Source organism: Lactuca saligna, chromosome 8 (genome assembly GCF_052625555.1).
Source record: "Lactuca saligna cultivar CGN05327 chromosome 8, ASM5262555v1, whole genome shotgun sequence".
NCBI lineage: Eukaryota > Viridiplantae > Streptophyta > Magnoliopsida > Asterales > Asteraceae > Lactuca > Lactuca saligna.
The window spans coordinates 225,003,098-225,015,303 of NC_136424.1; the positions used below are offsets into that span (position 1 = coordinate 225,003,098).

The 12,206-nt window shown below is 33.8% G+C and overlaps 2 protein-coding genes across 3 annotated transcripts; both read right to left on the reverse strand.

Annotated features, from left to right (window-relative positions):
• Positions 1-993: 993 nt before the first annotated feature.
• On the reverse strand, positions 994-2,685 carry LOC145008839 (peptidyl-prolyl cis-trans isomerase FKBP17-2, chloroplastic-like). Its single transcript, XM_078967458.1, has 3 exons — positions 2,344-2,685; positions 2,176-2,220; positions 994-1,499 (listed from the first exon to the last, which is right to left on the reverse strand). The coding sequence occupies exons 1-3, from the start codon at positions 2,655-2,657 to the stop codon at positions 1,148-1,150; spliced, it is 711 nt and encodes a 236-aa protein (XP_078823584.1). The 5' UTR covers positions 2,658-2,685; the 3' UTR covers positions 994-1,147.
• Positions 2,686-2,819: 134 nt separating this feature from the next.
• LOC145008838 (putative serine/threonine-protein kinase SIS8) lies at positions 2,820-10,415 on the reverse strand. 2 transcript variants are annotated; one of them, XM_078967456.1, is made up of 13 exons: positions 9,397-10,415; positions 8,815-9,258; positions 8,558-8,661; positions 7,532-8,454; positions 7,232-7,272; positions 6,818-6,886; positions 6,479-6,579; positions 4,702-4,780; positions 4,473-4,571; positions 4,310-4,378; positions 3,703-3,752; positions 3,394-3,570; positions 2,820-3,050 (listed from the first exon to the last, which is right to left on the reverse strand). In XM_078967456.1, the coding sequence occupies exons 1-13, from the start codon at positions 9,889-9,891 to the stop codon at positions 2,957-2,959; spliced, it is 2,745 nt and encodes a 914-aa protein (XP_078823582.1). In that variant the 5' UTR covers positions 9,892-10,415; the 3' UTR covers positions 2,820-2,956. The 2 variants fall into 2 exon arrangements, with proteins under 2 accessions (XP_078823582.1, XP_078823583.1); XM_078967457.1 differs by having other exon boundaries at positions 8,815-9,250; positions 9,397-9,536.
• Positions 10,416-12,206: the final 1,791 nt, after the last annotated feature.

Consider the following 12,206-nt stretch of genomic DNA (forward strand, 5'->3'; position numbering starts at 1 on the left):
AGGATGTTTGTATTCGATGGACCCAGATTTAAGCAAGTTATGCTGAGATTAGGCAATGACGATTGGAATTCATTCAAAACAGGGGCGAGGATAAGTGCAACTAAGGTGCATCCAATGACCCATCTAAATTTTTTTTTTAATTTATCTAAAATTTCTATAGAAAATTTTTAGTGACTTACTTTAAAAAAATTTAAGAACTACCTTACCTATAAAATCTTTGAATTTATAGAGAAAACTTTCTATAGTAAAATTAATGAACCATATAGTTTTTTATTTTATACTCGCCACTTATTCAAAACACCTACCCAATAAATTCAACGGTCTATTAACATTTAGACTCTTATGATGTGTCATTAATAAAATACTTACCAAATAAGTTGGAAAAAGCCTGAAAAATTATGGGATTTTTAGGCCTATAACGGGCTTGTTTTCAGTAAAATGACCAGGTCAAGGTGTTTATCGGGTTGCATTGACCAGGCTTTGTCCACAAGCTACGGTTGGACCAGACCGACCAACCTGATGTGCATCTTTAAGCCAATTGTTATAAGTAATTTAACTTGTAAATATACTAAAACTACTTAAATTTTGATTGTAGACTTTTTTTTTAATTTTTGAAACATCTGAGGTGATGGTGGTGGGTTGCGACAAAGCAGGGGAAGGGCAAGATTTCTTGTTCTTTTAAATTTCGATTGTATATTTCATTCCGTCGTTTTCCCTATATGTGGATTTACATTAAAAAAATCAGTTTTTTTGTGCATTGGTTGCCAATTTAAGCTTTTTGTATGAGAATTCTTTTGGGTATTTGAAGATGTCCCTTTGCTTTCCTTACATAACTAGTTATGGTACACATAGATTGGTTCCAAGATAGTATAACTGCATAAATGGTCGAATATGGGAGTTAATTTCCAATATGGATTAGTTTCTTTGGGCATTTAACTCTTATATAGTTGTTGTATGTCCCTCATGATACCAATATGACATAGCATAGTGTGGTTCAACTTAAACGGTCGTCTCTTTTATATGTTTATTTTTCCGTAAATTTCTTGAAGTCCCATTTACACGAAGGAAAAACACATGTATCGGTTAATATTTGTTACTCCGAAAAAAAAAGAACACACCTCCTATATGGGCATAAGAACATGAAGAATCATGATGGTGCAATTGAAACCTTTTCAACCTCAACGATGTACTCAAGTGTTGAATTAGGAAGAATCTTAAAACCAGAACCAAAATCCGCGCCCTCTTCTCCAAAACCAAGAGCCGAAGGAACTATAACTCGTCTTTTGCCACCATTTTTCATGGTTCTTAAAACCATCTCAACACCTTCACACATTCCCTTGCTATAAGGCCTTGATCCAACCACAAGAGCCAATGGTTTCTTGTCCTTACCAAAAGTATCAACAAATACTCCATCTCCTTGGACACTTCCCTTGAGATCTACCACCACTAAATCCCCTTTCCTTGGTGTAGCACCACCCCCCACTCTTAGCTCATAATACCTACATAACCAAAACCACTATTTAATTAATAAAAATTCATAAAAGATCTCAGATTTAAGTATAGAAATAGACAATTAGACATCATCTAAGAGATCGTAATTTACATCCCCTAATGGATGGTTAGACCAATTGGTTAGGAGGTGAAGGTCAATTCTAACCATTAGGTAAATATTTATCAAGGGCTAGAATAGTATTTATTGTGACGGAATCAATAACGAATGAGATGATCTGTTTTAATGGAATGAAAGAAAGAAAATTGTTCAATGTGGCCGATAAAATGGAATAAATCACTTTTTTCCAATCCTTTAAGTTGGGCATATTCGTCATCATTTCGTCATGATATAAAATAAAGTTTGTAATACGACACATTTTTTGTTCATTTTTTGTTCATATAAAGTTTATTTAAAACAATCTAGATTTTTTTATACTATTATGATCTTAGTTGGTTTTAAAAAGGTTTTAGATGTTTTTTTTTTCTTTTAAAAAATCATCAAATATAATTAAATAATATATAGAATAGAGTCGAAGTTATAAATATTAATATATGATATAAAAAATTATTATATTCGTTTTCAGTTACATACATTGGTTACTTCATTACTCTGTTTATTTCATTTATTTCTCATATCATTTTATCCGATTAAACAAACCAAAAATGATACTTAACATCGCGTACCTTATGCCATTAGGTAAAACCACCTCCACTTCTTTCTCAACATCTCTACAAATACAAATAAAAATCATCACAAACCAACATCAAACTTGAGTACTACATCAGCATTTTGATGCATCCAAATATCATTCATAAACATCAGTTCCTTATGATCTAATCTGCGTAACAAACCTTGTATTCGCTTCTTGTTGATTAACTTCATATCGTGTCTTAATTTGCTCAGAAGCAACACCAAATGCTAGAAAACCAGCCCAAGCCAACCCCGCACCAAGACCAAACCTTCTCGTCAGCCCCGAAGCTATCCAATCGGTCGAATCAGCACTTGTCCCCCTACCACCACGTTGCACTGGCGGCAGTGGTGGTGGTGGTGGTGGCGGCTCTGGCGAACTGTTACTGAGGGACGGCAGTTGTGGTGGTAGAGATAAACTCTGAGTCCTTGCTACAGGAATGGACACAAAGAGTGGAGAACCAAAAAAAGTTGCCATATGAATAATCACTCACTTGGGTGTTCTGGTGCAATATTTATACTTATGGTCCCTACCTTATCTCAACTGATAAGATTTTGGGGGCTCTTATAGCTAGCGATAATACCTTTTGTACTACGTACAAGTGTACGACTATTCATGCATATAATAATAATACAAGGCTGCTCAAATCATTAATTTATAGATATATAAGCTACAAATGAACCTTTTTTTTTTTTACATTGGGTATCCGAATTTACACTGCGTTGTCACACGTGCAAGCCAAAAGTACATAAAAATTACAACAAAAATAGAACAATTTAGTCCCGTGAGGTTTTTGAACTGGTGATCGGCTTTTGTAGGGGTTTCAATGCAGCCATGATGTCAGCAAATGAAGGCCGTAATTTTGGATCTCTGTATAAAATTGACAAAAAGGACATTGTGATTTACATTTAATTTAAGAAATAGCAATAGCATCTTCTTATCAATTATTTTTAACAGCATAATACTTCCAATTTTGTTCTTATTAAAAAAAAAACATTTTAACTTAAAAAACCTAATCAATTAATACATTGAATATCAAAAAAATTTAAATTAGGACATTTTTACGTTGAAAAGTCTAGGTCGACACTGATATAGTTGAGTAGATTTTTCATGGTATAATGGTGTAATAGAAACAAAATGGAAGTATAATAATTGGTAATAATAAAGAAATAAATTTAAGTAGATTATTATTTGTTAGGAATGAAGTACTTACGTTTGCCAACATCTTTCAATAATTTTAGAAATGGTGGGGTCCACGTCATTAGGAATTTCAAGACGACGATGTTGAAACCCAACAGCACCAACAACTTGCATCGGGTTCATTCCACCCCATGGTTGTTGTAGCGTAAAAAGCTCCCATAAAATCACACCAAAACTATAAACATCACACCTGCATTACATTCATCTATCAAAATCAATAGAAAAAAAAATATATTTTTATATATATTTTATTCCCCGAAACATTTGTTTTTTACATCAAAGTGATCTAATTATGGAATATGATAAATAAAAAAAGACCAACTTTTCATCTGAAGGTTCATTTCGTAGGACCTCGGGTGCCATCCATTCTGCCTGAAAAACATGTGTGTACATATTGAATTGTCAATACAACAAATGGTGTACATATTATCAGTCGCTTTATGTTAAACATGAGGATTATTATTCATCAAGTCGTGGTGATTATTATACAATAAATGGTGTACATATTAGCTAAATGTTATTGTGATTTTGGTCTCTATTGTGTCGTCCTTTTTGCATCAACTCAAAAAGATACACCCATATAGGGGGTGTTTCTTTTTTACTTAATGAGCTTAATGTGTTAAGCACTTACTCTCGACAACTACAGATAACCGTTTCTTTTTTACTTAATCCGGACAAAATGACTTAGTATTAAGATGCTGACCCTTTACCTATTTTCCCTTCTTTTTTTTTTTCTTCCATCTCCTCTCACGTTCAAATTGATGAACATTGTTATTAATGTGGATTGTGAATTTTGTTTTTTTCTGGATTGTAAAGGTAAAATGGTCATTTAATCTCATCATCGACACTGACCCTTTACGTATAATTAATATTTAGTATGTTGATAGGAAGGAGAAAGAAAGGAGGTACTATAGTATGGCAAGCCATACCGTTCCTGCAGTAGACCTTGATGAAAGGAATGTGCTGTACTTCATCCTCGACAACCCAAAATCACAAACCTAATGACATGACATGACATGACAGAATTCAATTCATCATGATATTTGGTCAAATTGTAATTCAAAATTTCAAAGGGTTATAATTCAATGATACCTTCACAACCCAGTTTTTATCAACAAGGAGATTTGGGGACTTCAAATCGCGATGAACTATAACCGGACTGCAGTTGTGCAGATAATTCATACCACGAGCCTGAAAGTTTGGTTTTAAGTATACACAATTTATTATTATTGACCTTTTTTTCTTTTTCTTTTTAAAAAAATTTTAAGACAGAAAAAAGAAGTATTAATTAAAGGCAAACCAAGATTGGAAAATAACATACGGCATCCAGCGCGATCCTCAAACGCCTTCGGATATCCAGTTGATTGTTGGGCCGGTGGATTAATCTATACAAACTACCTCTGCAAAAGATAACAATAATATTAATATGTTTCACTTTCTTCTACATGATTTATTTTTTATTATTAAGGCATATCTACCCAACAACTCATCTTCTCATCTAACTTTTGTACCAAAGCCAAACATCATATTATGAATGTTAGCTTGTTGTCAATGTCATAGCTAAGTAAAAATATCCCACATGAATATAATTGCAAGAACAAGAAGCATCCTATTCAATAAATAGCACAAAGGGAATAAATATATGCATACTAAAAGGGATAATATTAGAGTGTGAGGATGCATGTGTTGCTTTATCTCCTATTCATAATTACTCATAACTCTAGAAGACGAATGATTATTCATGTACAAAGTAGCATACTAGAATTGTCTATCCGTATTACGTATAAGGCCAAGTTTCTCTTATTTGTAATCACTTCACCTTCACCTTGTGAGATCAATAAAGAATGCTATTGTCTTTTCTAAGGGTACGTTTGTTTCACGGGGAATTTGAATGGAAGATTCCTTTGATAACATTTTTGGTTGACAAAATCGATGTAATTGGATTCCATCAAAATCCATGTATGAAAGAATTAATCATTACTTTGGGGAGTTGGGGTATAACCAAAGAATCTAAATTCATCTCTCTGAACCTATAAACAAGACATTTATCCTTCTATACTTTTAAAACTAAATTTGAGTACATTATAAATTCTATAACCAATAATGAGTTGATCCTTTGGGTACAACCAGAGAATCTAAATTCGATTGCTCTACGCCTATTAAGAAGACACGTATCCTTTTAACTTTAAAATAAAATACCACTATTTCATAAAAAAAATTAAATTTCATAATTGATGTTTCAAAGAGGATTTTAAACCGATCATATCTCCTTAGAATTGTTTCAAAGGAAAATAGATATCATCTAAAGGGAGGCCCATAATCTAACACCTTGTTTCCAATTAACTTTTTCAAAAAACAAAGAAGCAATTCTTTCTCTTTCAAAGTCAAAGGCAGCTTTGGAAACTATATGCTACTCAATGTTGACTAGCATTGGAAGAAGACAATAAATGGACATTTGGAATTAAGCCTATCTTAGTATATATGTGAAGTGAGTATGTTGTTAGTTTTTAGTTATATATTGTCCATTGAGAAGACATGAATTTTAATTGTACTATCATATATGGAAGCATTAAGTATATAAGATAAGGACCAATGAGGTTTTTAACTTCATTTTGAAGGGCTTTCCTTAGTGAAAACTTCATCTTCATCATTATATTTCCATTTTCTGTATTGCTCGTTATAGTGAAGCTTTAGGCACTAATTAATATTGGAGTTTTATATTTCTACATAATTATGTACCTAAAATCATGAAAGGTGATGTTTCATCTTTTTTTCCAACTTATGCAACTAAGCGGTTTTTTAGATGAAATATGCAACCATGTAACCAAAACTAGCTATCTCATAACATAGCATGTTAAATGTTTATACATGCAACAATGTTTCATTTTTTTTTACCAATTTATGCTACTCAAAACGAACTATGCAACCACATGTCAATTGATTAAATAGGTTTTGTGTAAAATGAAGCATCTTTTGATGCTAAAATGAAATGGCGTTGCGTATTTCATATAAAATCTTTACCTTTGAAAAAGGTGAAACATTGTTGAATAAATGTGCATCTAACTCTTGAGAGTATATGTATATATTAAGTGACATACCTAGGAAGAAATTCAGTAACAATTGAAAGATGTGGAGCACGTGTTATAGCTCCCATGAAGAGTACCACATTTGGATGCCTAACTCTTTTCATAATACCAACCTTCAAGACAAAAAAGAATCAATAAGGACATAAACATTTACAAATTAGTATAGGAATTTTCTCCACCCTAAACAAGAACATGGATTAATGATAAAATAACATATTCCAACAATTTTCACCCATTCCATTTCCATATATATTGTTAGGACCCTGTTTCTGTTTTTCCCATTATTATGTTGATAACATGCAAGCAATATGTCATTAATTCGTGTGAATGTTAGAAAAGAGAATATTTTACCTCACTTTTGAATTCCTCAAGGGATTCAACAGTTATTTCTTGGTCTAGGAACTTCTTAACAGCAACTTCCTGATATTCAAAAGTGATGGGAAAGAAAATAAATGAATATATCTCCAACTTTGAAAACCTTTTTTCGGTTTGTGTAATTTCTTTTTTGTGTTCTTTGTTTGTTCTCTATTATTTATTTTCAAATTTTATCTTGTCTATTAATTTTGTGTGTGTGTATTTGTACATACAAATATACCACACACATGACATGACTGTCTGTTTTGCATGTGTGCATATATAGTTCTTTTTTTATTTTCGTTTTATGATACTCCATATTACTTTCATATTTCTCATTTTTCATTTCTTTTTAGTTTATTACATTGTATGCAACATCATAATAGTATGAACATTTAAAAATTATCTTACAGTTCCATGCCAATCACCACGATAAACCTCACCATATGATCCTGCAAAAAAGAGACCATTATCAATTATCAATTGGATAACAAAAAAAAATAGCAATATGATCCAATTTTTTCTTACTAGGACATTGTACTTTGAAAAAAAATATGCAATTGTAGCAATGAAAATTACTTTGTTATAACTGGGTAGATTCTTCAAAATACAACATTGTAATAGGATGAAATAATAAGTAGAGGATGTAATAAACAAATATATGGAAATTACAACAAATGAAAATTAGGATATTAAACTTGAATACAATACCTAATCCAATACGTTCACCCAAGGTGATATCCTCCCATGCAATCTCACAATCCGCCACATCATCAAGGGAAACTTCCGATTTCATGCTATCATTCCCAGCAGACCTATCCGATACTCTCTCTCCTTCATTCTCACCCGTTTGTAAATTACCAAACTGCCCATTTCCATCCCTTTCCACTACACCAAAAGCCTCACACTTCCTGTCAACAGCCGCCACCACCGCAGCAGCGGTCACCGTGGCAGCAGCCGCCACCGGTAGTTCTATGTTCCGATTTGTAGCGGCAACCACCATCGACGATGCAACAACCGCCGCAGCTGCCGCTGCTGTCGCGGCGGCAGGAACCTTGGGCAAAATGGGTAATTTACATTTTTGACCCTTTTTGGGATCCCGGATGTTTTGATCATCTTGAGGAGGAGGAGGAGGAGGAGGGCGTGTATCCTCTTGTTGATCATAAACTTCTGTAAAGAGATTTGCAGGGGCAACAACACCGCTTTCAAGTAACACATCATGCAGTTTTTGTGCTAATTGAGGGTTTTCTTTAGCAGCATCGATCATGTACTGTGAAACATCTTTGACCTTCATTTTTCTTACTGCAGGTGAGCTCACACCTTCGGTCCATGAAGGTGACCTGGCATGGGTGTGATGAGAGGGTCTCAAAGGTAAAGATTTCTTGGGTTTCGGTTGAATGGCTCCATCATCAGATCTTTCTCTTTCTCTTTCTCTTTCTCTTTCTCTTTCTCGGGTTCCAAAATCGGAGCTTTCTTCTGATGAATTTGTGAGGCCACTTCTTGAAGTTAAACGAGAGGAATCATCATCGTGGGACCATGGACTTGATGTCAAGGAAGATTCATCATGATCTGTGTGGGCTGTGTCTGATGGAATAAGGGTTCCGGGGTCTGCCATTAGATCAACAATGTATTCCCTGGGACCCACATAAATAATTGTAATGAGCATCAAGATAATAATAATAAATTAATAATAATAAGTTGAGTATTAGTGTTAAGACTAGAGGTAAAGGGCACAACCTTCCATCACCAATCTTTATCAAGTTCATGGCAACATCACTAGAGCCTGTATATTGCTTCCCTTTAACCAAACGGCATGGTATACCAACACTATCAGCCAAAACCTATGAAAAGATAATATTACTAATATTTAGTTGTTTCTTTTTTACTTAACGAGTACAAGGCATAATCTGGTAAGCAGCTATAATATACATGGGTGTTTGTGTTTCCTTTGGACTTAATGCAGAAATATTAAGTATAAAAGAAGAGTGAGTGACCTTAAAAAGCAAAGCACGATGACATGCCATCCCAAGTTTTAGCAAGCCAAGAGGCAAAACCATGCTTCCAAGAGTTGCCTTCAATTTATAGCTAAAATTCCGCCATGCAACAAACATTTTGTCTGGATCCCCTACTGGACCACCCATGTAATTTGAAACTAAAACTGCAAGTCTCTGCACAGTAACAGATTCTGATGCTGACGTGGCAGTGACTTCCAGTGCAGCTTGTTCAAGTTGTAACAGCTTGGCATCCACAGCTTTGTTGACAACAATTGCCTCCCATGTCACGTTTTCAGACACAGGGGTCGCTTGTAAATCCACTAGTGAAGGCATCTTTGATGATAAAGCTGTTGTTGAAGTTGAAGTTGAAGTTGAAGTTGAAATCTCGTACAGATCGTAGAATCCATCAATGATTTTATCATCATAGCTAAGAGCACTGTAATTCTGTCAAGTATGAATGAGTCTAGGACATGAGAAAGAACATACATTTATTTTCTAAATTCTAATCCGAAATTTAGTATTTACAAACTAAAACAACAACAGATTTGATCCATGATAAAGTGAGATGGGAACTGAACTTACCCAATATCTATATGAAAGGACTTCAGCAGGAGTGTTATTCTCAGCCGGAAAGGACCCCAAACTGATCTGTTTAACAGCTTCAATCTGAACAGCTTCAGGATCCTCTCTTGCGCTTAACTCCAAAGCCAATTGTATTTGGTACTCTTCTTCTACCTCTGGATCCCTCGAATTACCAGACCCTGAATCCCCTGCCCTAACAGCTTCCATGGCAGCATCAAGTGCTTCGCTACTCATTGAATCAAACCCTTCATTCTTATCCTCTTTTTTCACATTTGAAGATGACGGAGGGCTAGGACTTCGCCGATTCGTTACTGAATTAAGCCATCCCGAAATACCAGATAAGGATTTATTGTGTTCAGGGGGGAGGCTCTCGATTGATGAAGGGACATCGATCAATCTTTGATTATTGCCCTTTGAAGAAGAATTACACCCATCTGAGTCAACATCCGAAGTTTGATTAGGCATCATGTGTAGCTTCTTTAGAAGATTCTTCATACTGTTGCTACTTTAAATAAGTAACTGAGAAAGTCAATGCTAAAGAAGAAGAACAAAAACAACACATAACGCCATAAACGTCTCCATTTTCTTAAACCAAGCATGTATTTCGTTAACCGATTGAGAACCCCATAACCTCAGGACTACCGCCGATGAAATCCAACAACAACCCCTGAGGCCAGTAATTGCTTCAAATTAGCAATACCCAGATGCTTAAATTAGCAAATTGTTGCACATTTTTGCTCATAGGAACCAACGATCTTGAAGACTACACGAAGAATACGGATGGATTACAAACACCGTCAAATGAGGATGAAACAAACGTATGGTTTATGCTACTCTATTCTATTTACTTGGTTGATCTATTAACTCAATATCCAATTTGCTACCATGAAACACAAAAAAACTGGATTTCTGAGAGAAAAAGCAAAGAGAGATCAGCCAATGAAGAGGAAAAGTATTAGCAAAAGAGTATGGCAGAGACAGCAAAGAGCAACAAGTGGGAGCAAAGATGATGACCCACTTGAGGTTTTTGAGGTACAATCGTTAATGCAGAATTTTTATTTATTTATTTTGTGAAAAAAAACAAATAAGAAAACAGCTTGCGTCAATCGTTAATCCAGAATTTTTATTTATTTATTTTGTGAAAAAAACAAATAAGAAAACACCTTGCGTCGACTCTGACTCCGTCTCTCGTATGCAAGGATTTCCATTCTCCTATCAAAAGATTCAAGATGCGGGTTTTATAAAAGCGTGGGATTTTATTTTTGGACGGCTAGCCGGGCAGGTAGAGCTGTACGCAATTTATTTATTTATTTATTTATTTTAGGCTTTAAGTTGGTATGATTAAGTTAATAGAAATCCGTTAATATCTGAAATGAAACTCCAATTTAGGAAAAGTCTTTTATCAAGTGAGCTAATCTTACGTTGATGTAGGCAAGTTGAAGGGGCACACGATTTAATTTCTGAAACTTATATAGCATATGTGATGATAATGGTCAAAAGCTCTATTCTATTATAATGTTTTTTTTTTCTATTACATTACTTCACATATATTCTAGTCGGCATAATTTATTTGCTTTTATATCATCAGATTTCTATGTGATGCTATTAAGTACATTTAGAATATATACTTGGGTATGGAATGAATTGAAATTACAAGTTGACATATAATAAATTAATATAGGGTTAATTTCTTTAAAAAAAACTTAATATTTTTATATTTCTTTTGTTTTAAATCAACACTCTTTTATATAAAAAGAAAAAGAGAAAAAAGAACCAATATTTTCATTTACTTTTTTGTTATTTAGTTGGAATATCTCGTTTCAACACAAACTTATTGACTTGGTTCAACGATACAGGATAAACTATATAATATGATCGAAGTTTTTAATTTACAAAATTGATTCTATCGCAACTAAAATGTAACATACACAGTGCCGGACGCAAAACATTTTCATAGGGGTGACACTAAATTTTTTTTCCAAATAAATCTATATTAGTAGTGTCACTCGTGTTTTAAGTCGGTGCACCCAATAAAAAAAAAATTAATTTTTGTTTACACTATGTGACGGCATCAGAGCAGTGGCCCGGGACCCCTGGGGCACCATTAAGGTCCGCCACTGAACATACATTAGGTAGTGTATATAATCGTATAACAATATAGTTATGGTGAGACTAAATGTCGAACACAAGGAGAACGAGTATGATTTTGATTCAGAAAATAAAATTATTAATTAAACTAGACAAATAATTTAAAATTAGGGTATTGTTTACATCGAATTAAACTCAAATTTAAACTAGCAAATGAAACTAAAAACTAAATTAAATACATGATATAACGTACTTCCATTTAGATTTCAAATATCCCCTCAATTATCGTTGATAAGTAAAAGGTACAATGATTTTATTTCGTTGTTTACCGATTCTCAATTATCGTTGATAAATAAAAGGTACAATGATTTTATTTCGTTGTTTACCGATTCATATTCTCAATGGCGGAGGGAGTATTAGCCCCCCTCCCCCCCCCCCCCCTAATCGCCATCTATTTTAATAAGTCTGTCATAGTTGACTAAGCCATTTAGTTAGACACTTGGAGTTTTAATTGTTTTAATTGTGTATCTCAAAAAAAATCAAATTTACATAGTTAATCCTTTTAGAGAAAATGATAAAAATAATCATTTACACTAATTACATTATAAAAATAGCTAAAAATAATCGAAGTTGCAAAAATAACCACGAATTTCGTAGATGGAATAGTCCCATCTGCGAAATGGGCTTTCCATCTGCGAATGTACAAGCAGTTAAAGCACAAC

Excerpts from the sequence above, each read along its gene's own strand:
- LOC145008839 (XM_078967458.1), bottom strand. The coding sequence starts at position 2,657 with ATGGCAACTTTTTTTGGTTCTCCACTCTTTGTGTCCATTCCTGTAGCA. Across the intron at positions 2,221-2,343 it reads CAACAAGAAGCGAATACAAG|AGATGTTGAGAAAGAAGTGG; the intron begins GTTTGTTACGCA and ends TTGTATTTGTAG. Across the intron at positions 1,500-2,175 it reads GTTTTACCTAATGGCATAAG|GTATTATGAGCTAAGAGTGG; the intron begins GTACGCGATGTT and ends TTGGTTATGTAG.
- LOC145008838 (XM_078967456.1), bottom strand. The coding sequence starts at position 9,891 with ATGAAGAATCTTCTAAAGAAGCTACACATGATGCCTAATCAAACTTCG. Across the intron at positions 9,259-9,396 it reads TCCTTTCATATAGATATTGG|AATTACAGTGCTCTTAGCTA; the intron begins GTAAGTTCAGTT and ends CATACTTGACAG. Across the intron at positions 4,572-4,701 it reads TGAGGATCGCGCTGGATGCC|GCTCGTGGTATGAATTATCT; the intron begins GTATGTTATTTT and ends CCAAACTTTCAG.